The sequence below is a fragment of the Nicotiana tomentosiformis genome, chromosome 6 (genome assembly GCF_000390325.3).
Source record: "Nicotiana tomentosiformis chromosome 6, ASM39032v3, whole genome shotgun sequence".
In the NCBI taxonomy this organism is placed as follows: Eukaryota; Viridiplantae; Streptophyta; class Magnoliopsida; order Solanales; family Solanaceae; genus Nicotiana; species Nicotiana tomentosiformis.
This window is the reverse complement of record NC_090817.1, coordinates 140,742,600-140,762,959: the sequence shown is the minus strand read 5'-3', so window position 1 is coordinate 140,762,959 and position 20,360 is coordinate 140,742,600. Positions and strand designations below refer to the sequence as shown.

At 35.1% G+C, this 20,360-nt stretch overlaps 1 protein-coding gene across 2 annotated transcripts; it reads right to left on the bottom strand.

Moving 5' to 3' along the window:
- Positions 1–15,805: 15,805 nt before the first annotated feature.
- LOC104114274 (cationic peroxidase 1-like) lies at positions 15,806–19,179 on the bottom strand. 2 transcript variants are annotated; one of them, XM_070177910.1, is made up of 4 exons: positions 18,913–19,179; positions 17,748–17,939; positions 17,167–17,362; positions 15,806–16,407 (listed from the first exon to the last, which is right to left on the bottom strand). In XM_070177910.1, exons 1-4 carry the CDS (start codon positions 19,129–19,131, stop codon positions 16,022–16,024), a joined length of 993 nt encoding a protein of 330 aa, XP_070034011.1. In that variant the 5' UTR covers positions 19,132–19,179; the 3' UTR covers positions 15,806–16,021. The 2 variants fall into 2 exon arrangements, with proteins under 2 accessions (XP_070034011.1, XP_009622973.1); XM_009624678.4 differs by having other exon boundaries at positions 17,167–17,332.
- Between the last annotated feature and the right edge of the window lie 1,181 nt (positions 19,180–20,360).

Below are 20,360 nucleotides of genomic sequence, written 5' to 3'. Positions count from 1 at the left end.
ATCCATTTATTTATTATTTCTAGGTTTTGTTAATTAGTTATGAATTAGTTTCAATTGATTAGTATTTTAATTATTTGAACATTGCATTTTATTGAGGATTAGGGTTTAGGTCTTATTTTAATTAGTTTTGTTAATTATTTTTATTAACTAATTAGTTTTGTTAATTAGTCAATTAGTTATGAATTAGTTTTAATTGATGAGTGTTTCAATTTTGAGTTTGTATTGTCACGACCCGAAATTCCCACCTTCGAACCGTGATGGTGCCTAACATTTCACTTACTAGGCAAGCCAACGTTAGAATAACATTATCTATTTTTAAAATAATTTTAAGTTTATTAATAACAAGGAAGCAAATGCGAAAGCAATTTTAAAATAATCCATAATAATAACGATATCTAAATACCATCCCAGAATTGGTGTCATAAGTGCACGAGCTTCTAGAATAAATACAAATAAAGGTCTGAATAATATAAAGCTGGCTGGAAATAAACACACAGCTAAAGTACAATAGACGGGGACTTCAGAACTGCGAACGCCATACAGTTATACCTCAAGTCTCCTCCGAGTAGCTGTAATCCGAGCAAACTATACGCCATTGGAACCAACTCCAAAATCTGCACAAGAAGTGCAGAGTGTAGTATCAGTACAACCGACCCCATGTACTGGTAAGTGCTGAGCCTAACCTCGACGAAGTAGTGACGCGGCTAAGGCGGTTCACTTACATTAACTTGGACGCAATATTAGTAACAACAACAATAATAGAAATAAATCAGGTAACTCATTTATAATAATTGAAGCCAAGTCAGCAGTCCTAATCCATTATTATTTCACCCAAATCTGTTGCAGCGTGCAACCTGCTCTCACAATATATTCACATTCAATTCTGTTGCAGCGTGCAACCCGCTCTCCCAATATATTCCTTTTAATCAAGTCTGTCATATATTTATTTCAATCAAGTATATATATAGACTTTTAAATAAGTCTGTTGCGGCGTGCAATCCGATCCCCCAATATTGACTTTTAAATAAGTCTATTGCGGCGTACAATCCGATCCCCCAATATTGACTTTTAAATAAGTCTATTGTGGCGTGCAATCCGATCCCCCAATATTGACTTTTAAATAAGTCTATTGCGGCGTGCAATCCGATCCCCCAATATGGACTTTTTAATAAGTTTGTTGCGGCGTGCAACCCGATCCTCCAATATTGACTTTTAATAAGTCTGCGGCGTGCAACCCGATCCTCCAATATATTTATTATAATCAATCCTGTTGCGGCGTGCTACCCGCTCCTCCAACATATTCATTTACCAATCAATTCTTATAGAAGAAATTCCCCAATAGACGCAACAATTAACCTAAAATCATAAGACAACAAGTATACAATAATTATAATTTAATTACGAAGCAAACAATGACAAATATCAATTTATTATGGAAATCAGGGAGCAAATTGGCAGTTTAATATTTAATATGCTAAATGTCAAATAACAATTAAGGCACATAATTCAAATAATATGTAAAAATTAATACAGGAATTCAAGAAATAATATTTGACAAAGAATAAGAGAGAAACAATTATTATAATATTTAATTTATGATTAAAAATAATTTATGATTTTTCAAGTAAGCAGCAAACCATTAATTTGACGACGTATATACACTCGTCACCTCGCCTATACGTCGTTCACATGCAATTCACATAATAAATAATTTAAGGGTTCTATTTCCTCAAGTCAAGGTTAACCCCGACACTTACCTCGCTTTGTAAATTCCAATCAACTATTCAACCACAGCTTTTCCTTTTAAATTTGCCTCCGAAAGCTTCAAATCTATTCACAAATAATTCAATATATTTAATACTAATCATAGGAATTAATTCCATATAAATTTATAATATTCCGGATAAAAATTTAAAATTCATTAAAAAAGTCGGCAGTGGGACCCACATCTCAAATCCTGAAAAAGCTCGCGAAATCTGAACACCCGTTCTGATACGAGTTCAACCATACAAAATTTGTCCAATTCCGATATCAAATGGACCTTCAAATCTAAATTTTTCGTTTTTGGAAAGTTTTACAAAAATTTCAATTTCTTCCATCTAAATCCGAAATAAATGATGAATATAGACATGGATTTGTGAAATACAATCACTATATGATAAAGAACATTTACCCAGTTCAAAGTCGTGAAAATCCCTCTTGAAATCGCCCAAATCCGAGACTTAAATCTAAAAAATGAGTAAAAATGGCTAAGACCCGATTTTATGTATTCTGCCCAGCATTTTCGCATCTGCGGTGCCTAGGCTCGCACATGCGAGCTCGCATCTGCGAGAAAAATCTTGCATCTGCGAAAAGGGGCTGCCAGGCGAGGTTCTGCATCTGCGGACAAAAATGCCTACGAAGGCCGCATCTGCGATGGAAGTCTCGCTTCTGCGAGCTCGCACCTGCGGTCAAAATTCCGCAGGTGCGATTATACCAGAACCCAAATTTCAGATTTTTGCTTAAGTCCAATTCTTGTTCCGATTTCAATCTGTTTCATTCTCGGGGTACTCGGGACCTCGCTCGAATATACCAACAAGTCCCGTAACATAATACGAACTGACTCGGGGTCTAAAATCACATCAAACAACACTGAAATTACAATTCACACCCCGATTCGAACTTTGAGTTTTAAACTTTTAATTTGCAAATCTCGTGCCAAAACATATTAAATGAATCCGGAATGACTTCAAATTTGGCACACAAGTCATAAATGACATAACGGAGCTGTTCAAATTTTCAGAATCAGATTCCGGCTCCGATATCAAAAAGTCAACCCCGTGGTCAAACTTGGAATATTTAGCCTTTAAATTGCTAGTTTCGTTAAATGGTCATAACTTGAGTTAGGGACCTCCAAATTAAATTCCGGGCATACGTCCAAGTCCCAAATCACGATACGGAGCTACCGAAATTTTCAAAATATTGATCCGGATTCATTTGCTTAAAATGTTGGCCAAAGTCAACTTAATTGAGTTTTAAAGCTCTATTTCCTATTTTAATCCATTTTTCACATGAAAACTTTCCGAAAAATTTTACGGACTGCGCACGCAAGTTGAGGAATGATAAATGGTGCTTTTCGAGGTCTTAGAATACAGAATTACTTATTAAACTTAAAGATGACATTTTGGGTCATCACATATATTGTCTTGAATAGTTTAGTTAGAATTGAATTATTAACTTTGTATTGTCTTGAATAGTTTAGTTAGAATCTAGGGTTTACGATTTGTTCTTGTGAATCGAACTTTTAGGGTATGGGTTGAATTTATTTAGTTTAGTTAGTTTATGTTTAAACTCGTAGGATATGAATTGAAATTTTAGTTTTTAGGATTTGTTCTTGTGAATTGAACTTTTAGGATATGAATTGAACTTTTAGGATATGAATTGGACCTTTTAGATATGAATTGAACTTTTGGGATATAAATTGGTGTAATTAGGAAAAAATAATTATCTTGAATTAACTAAAAAAGATATAATTAATTTATAATTATAGAATAAATTAATTTATTCTTGTGAATCGAACTTTTAGGGTATGGGTTAAATTTCTTTAATTTAGTTAGTTTATGTTTAAACTCGTAGGATATGAATTAAAATTTTAGTTTTTAGGATTTGTTCTTGTGAATTGAACTTTTAGGATATGAATTGGACCTTTTGGATATGAATTGAACTTTTAGGATATAAATTGGTGTAATTAGGAAAAAATAATTATCTTGAATTAACTAAAAAGATATAATTAATTTATAATTGTAGAATAAATTAATTTGTTCTTGTGAATCGAACTTTTAGCGTATGGGTTGAATTTCTTTAGTTTAGTTAGTTTATGTTTAAACTCGTAGGATATGAATTGAAATTTTAGTTTTTAGGATTTGTTCTTGTGAATTGAACTTTTAGGATATGAATTGAACTTTTAAGATATGAATTGGACCTTTTGGATATGAATTGAACTTTTAGGATATAAATTGGTGTAATTAAAAAAAAATAATTATCTTGAATTAACTAAAAAATATATAATTAATTTATAATTATAGAATAAATTAATTTATTCTTATTTTATTTGTATAGATGGAACATCGTACTTGGATGTACAATAGGAATTATCCTAATCGACGGGGATTGCGGGAGGATTTTGTAGAAGGGGTTGATGACTTTATTAGACATGCAATGTCACTTCCACCATATCAAAGTGAAGGAGTAATTAGGTGCCCTTGCGTCAGGTGCGATTGTATGAAGTTTAAAAAATCAGAGGAAGTTAAGCTTCATCTTTATAGGAAAGGTTTTATAGAGAATTATTTTGTGTGGACTAATCATGGAGAGATCGATGGTAGCCGTGGGATATTTCATAACATGGTTGTTGGTGAAAGTAGTAGGTCGGTGGAGAATACAAATCTTGATTCTAGAATTCAGGATATGGTTGCGGATGCTTTTGGGATGCACTTCGGGGGTGAGCCCAATAAAAATGTTGAACAAACTCCTAATGATGACGTAAAATATTTTTATGAACAGTTAGAGGAAGCTAGTCGTCCACTACATGAAGGAAGTCCGCACTCTGAGCTGTCTGTTGCAGTTAGATTACTAAGTATCAAATCTGATTGGAATATTTCTCAAGCAGCCATGGACTCTTTCATTGACCTTATGAGTGAACTAGTTGACCCTAATATCAACTAACCTAGTGATTTCTATAAGTCAAAGAGATTGGTTTCTAAGTTAGGACTTTCGTCAATGAGAATTGATTGTTGTGAAGATGGTTGCATGTTATATTATAAAGATGATGCAACTTTAGACAGTTGTAAATTTTGCGAAAAGCCTCGTTACAAGAGGCTTTCCAGCGAGAATATGGTCGTTGTCAAGGCGATGCATTATTTACCTCTTATACCTAGGTTAAAGAGGTTATATGCGTCAATGAGTTCTGCTCCTCATATGAGATGGCACTTTAAAAATAGAAGACCACCTGGTGTTATGTGTCATCCTTCAGATGGAGAAGCTTGGAAGCACTTTGATAGGACATATCCAGATTTTGCTAGTGAACCAAGGAACATTCGGTTAGGTCTGTGTGCGGATGGCTTCACGCCTTTTTCTATATCTGCGACACCATATTCATGTTGGCCTGTCTTTCTTACACCTTATAATCTACCACCTGAGTTGTGTATGACTAGTCCATATATATTCTTAAATTGTATTATCCCCGGTCCACGTAATTCGAAAAGTTTGATTGATGTATATTTGCAACCTTTGATTGATGAGCTAAAACAATTGTGGTATGATGGTGTTGAAACATATGACATATCAACCAAGCAGAATTTCAATTTGCATGCTAATTTAATGTAGACTATTAACGATTTTCCTGCGTATTTGGAATGTTGTCTGGGTGGATGACTGCTGGGAAGCTAGCTTGTCCTTACTGCATGAAAAATAGTAAAGCGTTCACTTTGAAACATGGCCGAAAGCAATCATGGTTTGATTGTCACCGTCAATTCTTGCCCGATGATCATGAGTTTAGAAGGATGAAAAATACATTCAAGAAGAATAAAGTGGAATATAATTCTCCACCTCCGATACTTTCAGGTGAGGAAATTTGGGAGAGGGTCCAGAATTTCAGTAAAGTTACTGAGGCTCCACCTTATAGATTCCCCGGATATTATGTTAATCATAATTGGACGAAACAGAGTATATTTTGGGAGTTGCCTTATTGGAAGGATAATCTTCTCCGACACAACCTTGATGTCATGCATATTGAGAAGAATTATTTTGACAATTTGTTCAACACAGTGATGGATGTTAAAGGTAGGACAAAAGATAACCCGAAGGCTAAAATGGACTTACAAGAATATTGCAGGCGGCTTGAATTATACTTGCAGACAGCAAACAATGGTAAGGTGTTCAAGCCCAAAGCAAATTACACATTCACTTTGGAGGAAAGACGACAAATTTGTGATTGAGTTACGAAATTGAAGATGCCTGAGGGTTATGCGTCGAATCTTGGAAAAAAAGTAGATATGGAGGTAGGGAAGTTGAGCCATTTGAAAAGTCATGACTGCCATGTTTTCATGGAGACCTTAGTGCCTATTGCATTTTGTGGTTTGCCTGAAAGAATCTGGAAACCCATCACAGAGATTAGTTTGTTTTTCAAAGACTTGTGTTCTACCACATTAAGGGAAGAAAACCTACTTCGGATGGACCAGAACATCCGTGTAATTTCTAGTAAGATGGAAAAAATATTCCCATGTGGTTTCTTTGATGTGATGGAACACCTTCCAATACACCTTGTACACGAGGCACGACTTGGAGGGCCTGTTCAATGCAGATGGATGTATCCCTTTGAGAGGTAATATTATAAGTTTGATGTACTATTCTATTTTATTTGAATGTTATTGGCTAACATGAGATTATGTAGGACAATTGGCAAATGCAAACAATTTGTTAAGCAGAGGAATAAGATTGAAGGATCTATATGCGAAGCCTATCTTGCAAAGGAAACTGCACATTTTTGTTCTTATTATTTTGAGAGTAACGTGCCATGTTCTAGGAATAGGCCCAATAGGCACACGGTCGAATGTGTGAATGATCCATTATATCCACCAATGTCCATATTCAATCAACCAGGCCGATGTTCTAAGGATGTTAGAAAGAGAAGTTTGAGTGATATGGAGTACAAGTCAGCTACACTTCATGTGTTGCTAAATTGTCCCGAAGTTGTACCATTTCTCAAGTAAGTATTGATTTATTAGTTATCAAAATATAAAATTTACTGTGACTACATATTGATGCAACTACTAAAAATATTTGATGTGTCACAGTCACTTCGTGGGTCAATTTGGCCATGATGTTGTATATACGAGATTTGATACGTGGATCAAACAGTTTGTAAGTGTATATATATATATATATACGTAGTGAATGTATAAAAGTTGATTTATAAGTTGTGCTAACTTATGAATTGTTTTAACACTATGTAGGTAAATAATCCAAATAATGGTGTAAATCAATTTTTGAAAGATATATCTTGGGGACCTGGGTTTCAGGTCACAACAATGTCTAAGTACGTAGTGAATGGTTATAAGTTTCATACAGAACATTGCTCTAAAAACAAAAATAGCAACAACAGCAGGGTGTGGGTTCAAGGTGGTGATGGCAACTAAGCTGGAGATATTGATTATTATGGTGTGGTCAGAGAAATATTACAACTAGAATATACAGGTTGGCCATATAAGAAATTGATACTCTTTAGATGCAAGTGGTTTGACCCAAATCCAACAAGAGGTACAAGAGTACACCACCAATACAACATAATTGAGGTTAATCATACGAGGGAGTATAATCGCTATGATCCTTTCATAATTGCACATAACGTTAGGCAAGTGTATTATGCTCCTTATCCATTACGGCGGAATAAGTCCGATTGGTGGGTTGTAATAAAAACTAAGCATGTAGGTAGGGTGGAAGTCGAGAATGTGTTAGATGTTGCATATCAAAACGATATCTCCAATGTTCACCAAATAGTGGACGATCAGTTAGAAAATGATTTGGAACATCCTGAACGCATATTGGAAGAAGTTGATATAAATGAAGTAACAATTATAGAAAATGAGGACGAAGAATCAACTGATGAAGCTCAAACAAGTGAGGACGAAGAATTCTCGGACGAGGAACAATACGTCGATGAGGATTAAAAAGTTGGTTTTTTAAAGCACTCTCGTTTTATAGCTAGTTTCTTATATGTTTCAATCTAAATGTGTATTATATTATGCAGATGGCAGGAAAGGGTCAAGGTAACAATGACCCTACTAGTTCTCGGGGTCGAGAAAAGGGTAGGAAGGGAAAGAGGAGGGTAGAAAATAATACTCCCTCTTGTCCACCCTTTTCAGAGTCTTATCCTCCACCACACGGCTATACTGAGCTGCCACAGCATCACGAGCCGTACACCTTCATTCAGACACCAGGTCTTCTATCACAGGGCCATAGGACTATACGTCCGACATACAGTCCAGCTGCCTCACAGCCATCTGCATCGCAGCCATCTACATCACATCCACATGGATCACATCCCTATATATCACAGCCACATGGATCGCATCCATCCATGTCACAGCCACTCGGGTCACAGCCATCAATATCACATCCACTTGGGTCGCATCCAGCTATGTCGCAGTCACAGGGATCGCAACCATCTTCATCATCGACTCTATCTATTGTAGGCATTCGCCTGCGAGGCAGTAGCTCTGACCCGTCTACACCGTCTTCACATGCCTGTGATACACATGCTTTGGATGGTAATGACGAGGTAGTGCATTATGATCGATATGGCAGGATCATCATAGTCCCTGAGGGTGATGGGTAAGTGTTATTCATTATTTTTGTGTCTATTGATTTGTAACATTTTTACTAAGATATTAATGTGTTTTTATTGTTAAATTGCAGGTTCAGGCCGAGTAATAAGACTACGATACCATCAGAAAGTTTTATGATGGCCCTTATACGACTTGGACTGATTGCCCATTCTCGCTGAAGGAACAAATTTTTAATCAATTTAAGGTATAAATGTTCTTTTAAACAGTTTGATAATTTATATTTATGATGTTTCTATCTAATATTTAATTTTTGAAATACAGAGCAAGTGTGTATGGGAAGACCTCTATACTGCGGAAGTGGCTACAAATTTTCATCATAAAACTCGCAAGAGATTGGCGGATGCTTTCTCGGATGCTAGAAAGAAGAACAAGAGGTCTGGCTGGTTACTTGAGAATTTGTGGAATGATTTGCAAAGGCAATGACTTACCGCAGAGTTCTTAGAGAGGAGCGAAAAAGGAAAGAAAGCTCGCGCATCCGAGAAGGGAGGATCCTTGCACACTGGAGGTGCGATCAGTCTAGGGACAATAAAAAGAAGATTGGTACGTGCTTAAATTATTTTACTTTGCTAAGTATATCTATTCTGTTTATTAACTAAATTAATTTATTTGCAGGAAAAGAAGTAAGGGCATCCAATGAGTCATGATGAGCTATTTAAGGAGACGCATTATCACGACCCCAAATTAACCCTCTGTAAGGTGTCATGATTACACCTAGTCTTTACGACTAGGTAAGCCTACTATTGCAAAAAAATATAAAGGAAACACAACATTTTAAAGATAAACAGTATATTTTAAATAGCCAAGAGTGGTACCACTCGGCATACACAAAATAATTTCTCAAGACCCGGAATATCACCAAGTCACAAGCTGCTATAATCTATGTAGCTCTATACAAAAGTCTAAGGATAATAAAGAAAGTATCTAGGCGAGGGAGTAGAAGGGGACTCCGAAGATCTGTGGACGCAAGCAGAAGTACCTTGAAGTCTCCTAGAATCAGCAACACGTACTAACCCCGAGGCTGATAGCTCGCACCTGGATCTGCACACGAAAACATGTGCAGGGAAGGGCATGAGTACACCACAATGGTACCCAGTAAGTGCCAAGCCTAACCTCGGTCGAGTAGTGACGAGGTCAGGTCAAGGCCCTACCGGAGTAAATATAATAAATTAAGCAGTAAAAGATATAAGTAGAATTTACGGTAACATAGTTAAAGAAATTTTCGAAAATTTAACAGTTAAGGGAGCCCTCAGCTCAAAACAAGGTAAACACAGTGGAAAATCTCTCAGGATACCGTCCCGTAGTTTCAAATGAATATGCAGTACAGGGGGATCTCCCGGAATACATCCGTAGTCCCAAAGTAAATATGCAGTGCTGGGAGATCTCCCAGAATACGTCTGTAGTCCCAAAGTAAATATGCAGTACAGGGGGATCTCCCGGAATATGTCCGTAGTCCCAAAGTAAATATAAAGTACAGGGGGATCTCCCAGAATATGTCCGTAGTCCCAAAGTAAATATAAAGTACAGGGGGATCTCCCGGAATACGTTCGTAGTCCCAAAGTAAATATGCAGTACAGGGGGATCTCCCGGAATACGTCTGTAGTCCCAATTTAAATATGCAACGCAAGATGAAATGACAGGCATGACATCGAATTATACAGTTTATACTGGACACAGATAAGGCAAATAAGGACTTAACTGAATATGACGCACAAAATGTCAATTAGGCAGTTAAAACACATAAGCATACTTTTCTAGTCTAAACTACACAATTAAACATATTAGTACAATTAATAAGAGAAGCAATTTATGATTTAAAAAGGTTAAACATGATTTTTGTAATAATAGCCCGTATACGTACTCGTCACCTCACGTATACGGCGCCCACACACCAAATAATATCAAGATATCCGAAGGGGAAAGTCCCCAACACAAGGTTAGGCAAGCCACTTACCTCGAACCGCTCAAATCAACCTGATAACACGTTCTTGCCACGAGTATCCGACTCCAAATGGCCCGAATCTATTCAAAACAGTACAATACCATCAATACGCGTTAATGGAATGAATCCCACAAGAAAAACTACAAAAATTAGGCCAAAATCCGAAATTGGCTCAAACCCGGCCCCCGGGGCCCACATCTCGAAATCTGGCAAAATTCACTAAACTAGAAAGCTCATTCACTCACGAGTCTAACCATATCAAATTTCCTAAAATCCGACAACAAATGGTCCTCCAATCCACAATTCAAACTCCCAAATCCCTAGTTTCCAACTTCCAATTTCCACCTCAAATACATATTAACTAGGTGGAAAAATATATGGCAAGGCAAGATTATTGACCAAAAATAAGCACAAGGAACTTACCTCAAGAAATGCCTCGAAAATGCTCTCAACAATCGCCTAAACCCGAGTTTGCAAAGCCAAAAATGATAAAAATCGCGAAGTCCTTCAGTTTTAATCATTGCTCAGGTATTTTCGCACCTGCGGAACCTGGGCTCGCATCTGCGGGTGTGCTTGTGCAGAAAACGTGTGCATCTGTGCAACTCACTTACCCCCTCTGCCTTCGCACCTGCGACGAAAGGGTCGCATCTGCGCCCTTGCGCCTGCGGAGTCCCTTCCGCTTCTGCGCATCTTGCGCATGTGCGAACATCCTTGCGCATTTGCGGGCATCGCAGATGCGGAAACTTCCTCGCACCTGTGATTCCAGGCCAACTCTCGATTTATTGCATCTGCGCTTCCATCTCCGCATGTGCGGCTCGAGCACCTGCGGTCTCGTTTCCGCAGGTGCAAAAACACCAGAACCAGCAAAGTTCAGAAATTCCTCTAAGTCCAAGTTTTCACCCGTTAAGCATCCGAAACACACCCGAGGCCCCCGGGACCTCGACCAAACATACCCACCAATCCTAAAATACCATACAAACTTAGTCGAGCTCTCAAATCCCATCAAACAACGCTAAAATCACGAATCACCCTCCAATTCAAACTTAAAGAACTTGAAACATCAAAATTCTACAACCGATGTCGAAACCTATCAAATCACGTCCGATTGACCTCAAATTTTGCGCACAAGTTATAATCAACATTACGGACCTACTCCAACTTCCAGAATCGGAAAACAACCCCGATATCAAAATTTCCACTACCGGCCCAAAACTCCGAAAATTTAACTTTCGTCATTTCAAGCCTAAATGAGCTACGAACCTCCAAACCACAATCCGGATACGCTCCTAAATCCAAAATTACCTAACGGAGCTAACGGAACCGACAGAATTCTATTCCGGAGTCGTCTTTATATAGTTCTGACTACAGTCCAAATCCTAGGGTTTAAGCTCTTATTTAGGGACTAAGTGTCTCAAAACACTCCGAAACTCAAAACCAATCATCCCGGCAAGTCACAATAGAAAAAAAGATTTGGGGAAAGCAGTTAATAGGGTATCGGGACTATTACTCTCAAAACGACCGGCCGGGTCGTTACACGCATATTGTGAAGAAGAAGAAAGAGGGGGATCAAGATAGGTGGGTCGAGGACCGGGCCTCGACTGCATATGTAAGCTTTCATATTTCTTTAAGTATTATAATTTACTTTTATAAAAATTTTGAAATACTGATTTAATTTAAAATAATATAGGGTCGCTACCAAAGTAACGTGGAAGAATTCATCCGTAGTCATCCAGCTGGTGAATCGGGTGAGCCAACCCAACCTTCGGGCGAGGATGCTAAAAGAATATGGTTGGAGTCTGTTGGCGGTCCAAAATGGGGGAAGGTATACGGGCTTCCTACTAAAAACTTCCATCGCTACAAGTGTGGAATGCGAAGAATAGGGACTTCCTCGCAAGGCGAGCAACTTAATAGGGAGAGCCTTTCCGCTATGCGGGAGACAGTGACAAAGCTCACATCTGAGCTAGAAGCGGCCAAGGAAAGAGAAAGGCTTAGAGATGCTCAATTCCTTGGCATGCAAGCTCAGATCAGAACTCTCCTATCTAGTGGAGCTTTTCCGTTGCCCCGATCTCGTGAGTCATCTCCAGAGGGCCGACCTCCACGTGATCGTTCCTCCCGTCCTGCTCGTGATCGTTCCTCCCGTCCTCCCCGTGATCGTTCTTCCCGTCCTCCACAAGACCATTCTCTATACCGTCTTATAAATAAAAGTTCATCAGACGGTGATGATGTTGTTGTAGAAAATACCCCTTGACTTTTATATACTTTGAACTAGACAAATAGAACCAGTTTTGAACTAATTGTAATTAGTTTTAACTTGATTTTGAATTTTTATGTTCAATTGAACTTTAATTTGTTAGTTTTAAAGTATTTATTGAATGTTTTGGTTATTGTTGTGTTGTTGTTGTTGTTGTGTTATTGTAGTCGTTGTTGTTATGTTGTTGTTGTTGTTGTTATTATTGTTGTATTGTTGTTGTTGTTATTAGGTGCATTGGTATGCTGGCAGGTGGTGTAGCTGTCAAAACAGGCATTTTATGCCAAAATTAAACCCAGAAAAAACGACCAAAGTTGGTCGGTTTTTAATAAAAAAAAAATATTCCAAAATACCGACCAAAGTTGGTCGGTTAATGAACATTGAATTCCCAGAATTCAACATTATCGACCAACTTTGGTCAGTATTTTGCCTGCACTGTTGAGGTTACCGACCATAGTTGGTCGGTAATGCTTAATTTTAATTATTTTTAAAAAATATATATTTTCAATTACCGACCAAAGTTGGTCAGTTTTTTTAAATTTTAATAATTAATAAAAAATATAATTTAGTTAAACCGACCAACTTTGGTTGGTAAAATTAAATTAATAAAATATAATTCCGACCAAAGTTGGTCGGTATGTACTTAAACTTGTGAGATAGTCGTTTTAAGCTACCGACCAAAGTTGGTCGGTAATTTCTGACCAACTTTGGTTGGTAAGCCATTCCGACCATCAAAACATCGTCCACACCCTAATGGTCGCGTTTTGGTCGGTAATTGGCCATAACCGAAAAACTTTGGTCGGTTTTTTTGATCGATTTTTAGCGAATTTCTAGTAGTGTTTTTAGGATGCAATGCCTGAACAAGAGCCTCGATTTCCTCCTTCGCTCTCTCAAACACATTAGGTGCTTTCACATCGCTAACGAGCGTGTTCTCATCTGACCATATATATACACACGAGGGCCTCAACTAGCTAGCTAGGGTTTATGTCACCCGGACAAGTATATTGAGGGCCTAAGGGTTCATCAAAATGTTAAGTAGGTGACCAAACACTACGCATTAGATTAGAGGGGTGTCATGAATCATCCAGTAGGGGAGACACCAGACTTCACTTCGCAAAAACAAAAACAAAAAAGAACTTTCTTATATATTTGTTTAATTAATATGGCCCAATTTCTCTTCTTTCTTGGAATAGTTTGGCTCGAGAAAAAATATATGGTACATCAACAAACAAATTAAAAATAAATTTCGTACAAATTTAATGCAAATTTGAATATCTACAATAACATACATAGTAAAAATAAATTTCATACAACTAATTATATATTATACAATTTATTTACAATTTATCTATAACATTCATACATTATTTCTACCCAGTTAAATACAACTACAATATCATACAACTTAAATATAATTTTTATACAATATGTCTTTTATATATATTTTGTATCTGATTGTATATATTTTGTATGTGGTGTGTGCTTCTTCCTCTCTAAAATTCCAATCAAAACTTACTCTCTTAATATAATTTTGATACATATCAACAACTTTATGTAAAAAGATAGTATTGATAACTTAAATACAAATTTTATACAACGATTCATACATTATATAACTATTTTTCAACTTTCATACAACATTCAAATAAAAAATATATATAACTACAATAGAATACAATTTACATACAATTATAATACAACTTTACTACAATTTCGTAAGTATATTGTATGACATGTGTTCTTCTTCTTCTTCTTTTTCTTCTTCTTCTTCTTCTTCTTCTTCTTCTTCTTCTTCTTCTTCTTCTTCTTCTTCTTCTTCAAGTTTCAATTTGAAATTCAGCCAAAATCAAGTATAATCTTCACCAAAATATCCTCAAAATTGAGATATAAACTCCAAACAATATTCCCAATTGTTTGCAACAACACCCAATCCAAACAAATAATAGTTTTTGAAAATTCAAATTCAATTTCAAAGCTTCAAAGCTTTTTAATGGTTGTCAATGGTGGAGAGTTAATCACCTTCAAAATTTATTAATTGATAATTTCAATTTGAACACTAATTGTGCAACATGAAAGGAAATTGCTAAGTTAAAACGATTGAAATCCATTGATGAATTCTATTAAAACTCTTTACAACAAGAAAGCATTAAAAACATAGAACATCAAATAAAGAAAAATTGGAAAAAACAGAGAAGGAGAGTAGAGAGAGAGAGAGAGAGAGAGAGAGAGAGAGAGAGAGAGAGAGAGAGAAAGAGAGGGAGAGACAGAGAGAGACAGTGGGTAAGTATTAAGTGATAAGGAAATAACTGATATTCCTTATTCAATTCCTAATATAAAGGGATACCCATATAAAACTTATTTGTATATAATTGGTAAATTGTATATGACCATGTAATTAAATAGAAACTTGAGTAGGAAGGGTAATAAGGTTTCAAATAATGTATAGGAAGGTAAAAATCCATTTTTGAGAATGATCTTAGTATATATGTTTACAAAAATAATCGGTCAGATTCAATGTTTACTTTTTCTAGCCGGTATACATAGATTATACATAAATTCTATTATATATACTCGTCGGTTATTTTTAGTTTAAGAAATTAGATGGACGGCTATTTAATGTAAAATTAGGCCGACACTGTTCATATTATCAAGTCATCACATGGGTCATTAATTAGTTTCAATGCAGTCATTAAGTAAGATTTGCATTTTGTCTTGGAAAGTAGGCAGCTTTTATAATATGGCCATGTTTTAAAATAATTTCATATTGCGAGTCAACTTAGATGAATGGCATAAGATCAGCTTAGACGGAGATATTATTAATTATATGTGCTAAATCAGGGGTCGAGTCATCTTTATTTTATTTTTCCTTTCTTTGTCAAGATTATTCTTATAGTTCTTCAATCTCAAGATATTGGTTGTCAACTGAAAACTAATCTGATTTTTTATTAGTTTGTGACATAAACAAATTTTAAAAGCATCAATTAGAAGCTTATCAGCTGCTGAAAAGAAATGGAGGATATATTTTTGAAGAGTATATTCCACTTTCCCCCTTAAACTTTTAATAGTCGAAAAATAATACGCTCTGGTAGCCCCTTGAACAATATTTTTCAGTCAACTTTAGAATTTTAATTCGAGGAAACAAAAAGTGATGGCCAATAATGGAAGTACTATTTTCAACACAAGTGTAAATTATTTATTCTCGCAAACAGTTGTTCTTAAAAGAAAATACAAACACTATACAAACTTGAGTTCATTCATAGGAACATGCATAATTACTACTACTACAATTTAACTAAGTGCATGCTGAATAAGAGGCGGAGTTAGAATTTTGAGTTTATGGATTTTGAATTCTATAAAAGATAGAGATGATTCAAGATAAATTATTCATACATATTAAGTAAAACTTAATATAATTACTAGGTTTTACCGAACCCATAAGTTTGTGCAAAATAATTAGTTGATTTTCCTGCAATTGGTACGAATCTGGCCATTGGTTCCAGTAAGCGGGCTTAAGTTTCCCATTTTGACAATAGCCTTTGCAAAATCTGCAGCAAATGTTATAGGACGAGTACCGTAAGTAGTAACCTGAGAATCCGTAGAACCACCACTAAATAGTTGTTGGTCTGAGTGAAGAATCCCTTTATTTTTCTTTAAGTTGTTGAAATAATGGTTATCAAATATTGCAGGGGTAGCTGCATCAAGTGCAGAAAGGCTGTCATCTCCACCTGTACTCGGACAGTTTGATTTCAACGATGTAGCCAACGATGAATCGATGGTTGTTTCGTTGTACACACGTTCCCTAAATGTTGTACATTGTGCTTGACCTATGGTGTGAGCACCTGGAAAATATATCGAGATTAATCAATAAATCAATCAACTATACTTCATCTCTGAAATAGTTGGGGATTCGAATATGTGAATTTTTGTATTTAGAGTATGTTTGGCTTAATTAGTTGATTAAAAATAGTTCACGAGCATAGTGCTGAAGCTAAGGTCTCGTTTGATACGAGAGATAAGGGATAATTAATCCCGGATTTTATTTGAGATGAATTTAACCCATATTTGATTGAGATAAAATCGTGATATAACTAATTCCGGGATTGTAGTATTGTTTTATCTCTATGGGATAATGATATAACTAGTCCCGGTATAATTAATCATTGAATAACTGTTTCCCAACCAAACGACCCCTAACTATACAAAATAAGCAGTTACGTTTGGTAACAATATGCTGATAAATATTTTTCTCTTAGAATGATCAAGATTTCTTAAAAATTATTTAAACTAATAAAAAAATTGTTTTTATAAGGATAAAGAAGAACGACATAAGTAGAATGGAGAGTGAATTTAAAAAATTATAAAAGATATTAGAAACATAATAATATAATTCTTGATCGAAGTAAAAGTGTTTATAAGTGAAAAATCATTAGAGTACTTGGTTTATAAGTTTGGTATTTACCAAACAAGTAAATAAGCGAAAAAATGCTTAAGCTAGCTTATATTCTGTTCTATTCGAGCCCAAGTACGCATTCCAAATTATTTCTAAGGCGATAATAAAATTTTCTTTAAACTGGAAAAATAAAAGAATTGTTAATTACCTGCAAGGGCAACCATTTCTTTAGCAGTGAAGCCTTTATTGGCAAAATTGGTAATAAGATCAGTAAGATCCATCAAAGGAGAAGGGATATCACTATTTGCTGAACTTAAACTTGCTGTTGTAGAATCTCTTCTACCTAATTGGACAGTCCACGAAGGCCCACCTAGCTGCACCAAGCCCAAAGGAACTTCATTGAGCTATAAATATACGGAAAATAACATTGTATAGCCGTTCTCAAAATAATAACAAAAAAAATAATTTTTTTTAATATATATACATTTTGTATGCTATATACAAAAATTATACAAATTTCATATACTTTTTTCGACTACCAAATGTAAATAGTTTCTGGCGTGGGCTAAAAGTGAAAAATATCCATAAATATAGGAAACTTTACATAAATAGCCAGTCGGATTCACCTTAAATTTCTTCTAGCTGATTTACGTAGATTATATACTGATTATATACGGTCCCAAATCCTTGGATAGAAGAAATCATAAACTTGTGGATTTTGAAATTGAATAGAAGAAATTATAAACTTGTTTTAGTTAGGAGAGGGAAGATAGAGATTAAAGTAGTTACTATTGCAACAGAGTCTCGTGCTGCAATAGCTATAATATCTGCACAAGAAACAATTCCAGGACATAATTTCTCTACTTGAGACTTGATTGTATCAATCAAATCAAAACCTCTTAGTGAATTTGAATTTGGTTTTGCTGTCTTCTCTCCAGTGAAATCTGAAGTATCATCTAGTAATACGGATCCATCACATCCCTGTAAAAAATAGATATTAGTACTTTTTAATTCTTAACCCTATTACTTGGAAAATATTCAATCAAAAGTAATTAAGTAGATATTTTCCGTGTAATATAAATATTAACAGTGATAGTTTGTATAAAAGGAAAATATCGTTGCAACAGCCCAGCTTTACTTTTACATAAAGGCCCATTTGGCCATGAAAAAAGATTCTTTTTTTCCTTTTGACTTTTTTTCGAAATCAGTGTTTGGCCATGAAATTTTCGATTTTCATTGGAAAATGAATTTCGGAATTTTTTGAAAATCTGAAAAATTCCAAAAAGTTAATTTTCAAAATGTTTACTACAGATCACTCACAAAAATTTAAAAACATCCCAAAATTATATTCATGTCCAAACACAACTCTAATTTTCAAATATTATTTTTACTTTTTTCGAAATTTTATAATTCTTATGTCCAAACTCCCTCAAAGACCTTTTTTTTTTTGGTTAAACAAGAATGTGGTATGATAAGAATCAAATGACCCCAATATTTATTTCAAAACAAACAAATAAATAAATAACATATGAAACAATAATCCTACTTGGGCAAGATAGAAACTAGTTCGTACTACGTATACATCCAGGGCATTAGTCTCAAATGCTAATTTTTTGTTCATGTGACAGCCCTTGGTAATTCCTTCTTTTCCTATAATTTAACTATAGAATATAATGGAAAAATGCAATTCACACATAAATTGGGCCGAGTTTAACGGAATTTTTTTATCAGCAAACCAACTCTATTCAAGAGCAAAGACGTTTCGTTTTCGGCATTTTTATATTCTAAAATAATTCGTGAATTCTGATTCAACTAGTTGTATCGCCTGCACGCACTAGTTTAATTTATATATAATAAATTGAGTGTGAAAAACAAAACTATGTCACAATAATCCGCGCATGCACAAAACATATAAAAAGCAAACCAAAAGATAAAGTATTAGATAGAAACATGCATTAACAAAGCAATCGTGGAAATGAAGACGGAGCAAAGAGGCCCCCATGCGATGCTCTTTCGCCACAGCATTTGTCACTGCGTCTTTAATTGTATAAATAGCTTTTGGACAAGATTTCTCATAGTAGTCCGAAGACAACTGTGCCGAAGAGAGTCTAATTAGTAAAAACATTAACAGAGACAAGTAGAAAATATAATAAAATCGCGAATAAAAGGCCATCTTAAGAAGAATATTGAAGTATAAACAAGACTTTAGAATGAGATTGATGATAGCAAATTAATTTGCTGCATTTTATAGATGCTAATTTTTGGCTGAGTGTTTGACATATCCACTTATGCAGTAGGTCGAAGTTCACTCTATCTTTTCATTTTTTAAATTAATTGTTGGGGTCAAAAAAGTGAAGATTCTCTAGAAGGACAAGATAGCATGATTTTTCTTACTATATAAAGATTGACTTACGAAACAGAACATATATATTTTAGGATCTCAAATATTATAGGACGAACAACGTCTATAGGAAAATCAAAAGGTTTATAGATCTCTCTTGGTTCAAGTTTTGTAAATAAATTAAGAAGATTTAACCCAAATAGTCGCTCGCCTAATCGTTTAAACTAAAAATAGCTGGTAAAAATATAATATATATGTATAATTTATGTATGGTATATGTATAATCGTATATGATTAGAAAAAGTAAACAATGAATATAGTCGACTATTTGTGTAAAGATCCTATAAATTAAAGAAACTTCGGAACTTTTCCTTTAATAGGACTTATTCGGCGTGAATCTGAATTAGTGGATCCGTAAATTTCAAATATAAAATTCTAAAAAAAGAGAGAATGTTGTAACTCCACCGTTCCCCATAATGATGTAAAGTATTATTTCTATCCCACTCCACTTCTACTTATTACCTTTCACTATTCACAAAAAGTATAACTTTTATTTACAAGATAAAGACATAAACAAATAAAGTCTAAAGCTTTCTGATAGTTGGGGGGTGTTCATGTTTCACATTGATATGAGCCAAGAAATAGATAAATTGATGGGTTGGGTTAATTTCCACTTAAATAAAGAATTATTATGGTTAACAAGTTAGGTGACTGGTGTGAACAAGTATTTGCTGAAGAATATGCTAATTAGTCCGACGTTTTTCTCTATGTATTGATGAGGCATACAAGTCAAATTAACGATCCACCATATAAATAAAATATATCTAGTCTAGATATAATATAACTTTATTTGTGTGTCTTTGGGAGGACTCCTAACTTGAGAAACTTCTTCCTAATCGAGTGATCGGATAGCTTCCACCAGAAAAAAGAGTAAACTAAAATTTTCCATTCAGATCCTTTCGATCAGAGACGGAGCCATGATTTGAAGCTTGTGAGTTTGGCATTATAGTTAGTTTATGTTACTAGGTTCTAAATTACTATAGTTTATACGTATTCAATAA

What these genes read in the sequence shown, in the direction of transcription:
- LOC104114274 (XM_070177910.1), bottom strand. Translation starts at nt 19,131, where the DNA reads ATGGCCTTTTATTCGCGATTTTATTATATTTTCTACTTGTCTCTGTTA. An exon ending in CACGAGACTCTGTTGCAATA is followed by an intron (nt 17,363 to 17,747) that starts GTAACTACTTTA and finishes GTATATTTATAG; the next exon opens with CTCAATGAAGTTCCTTTGGG. An exon ending in AGAAATGGTTGCCCTTGCAG is followed by an intron (nt 16,408 to 17,166) that starts GTAATTAACAAT and finishes TATATTTTCCAG; the next exon opens with GTGCTCACACCATAGGTCAA.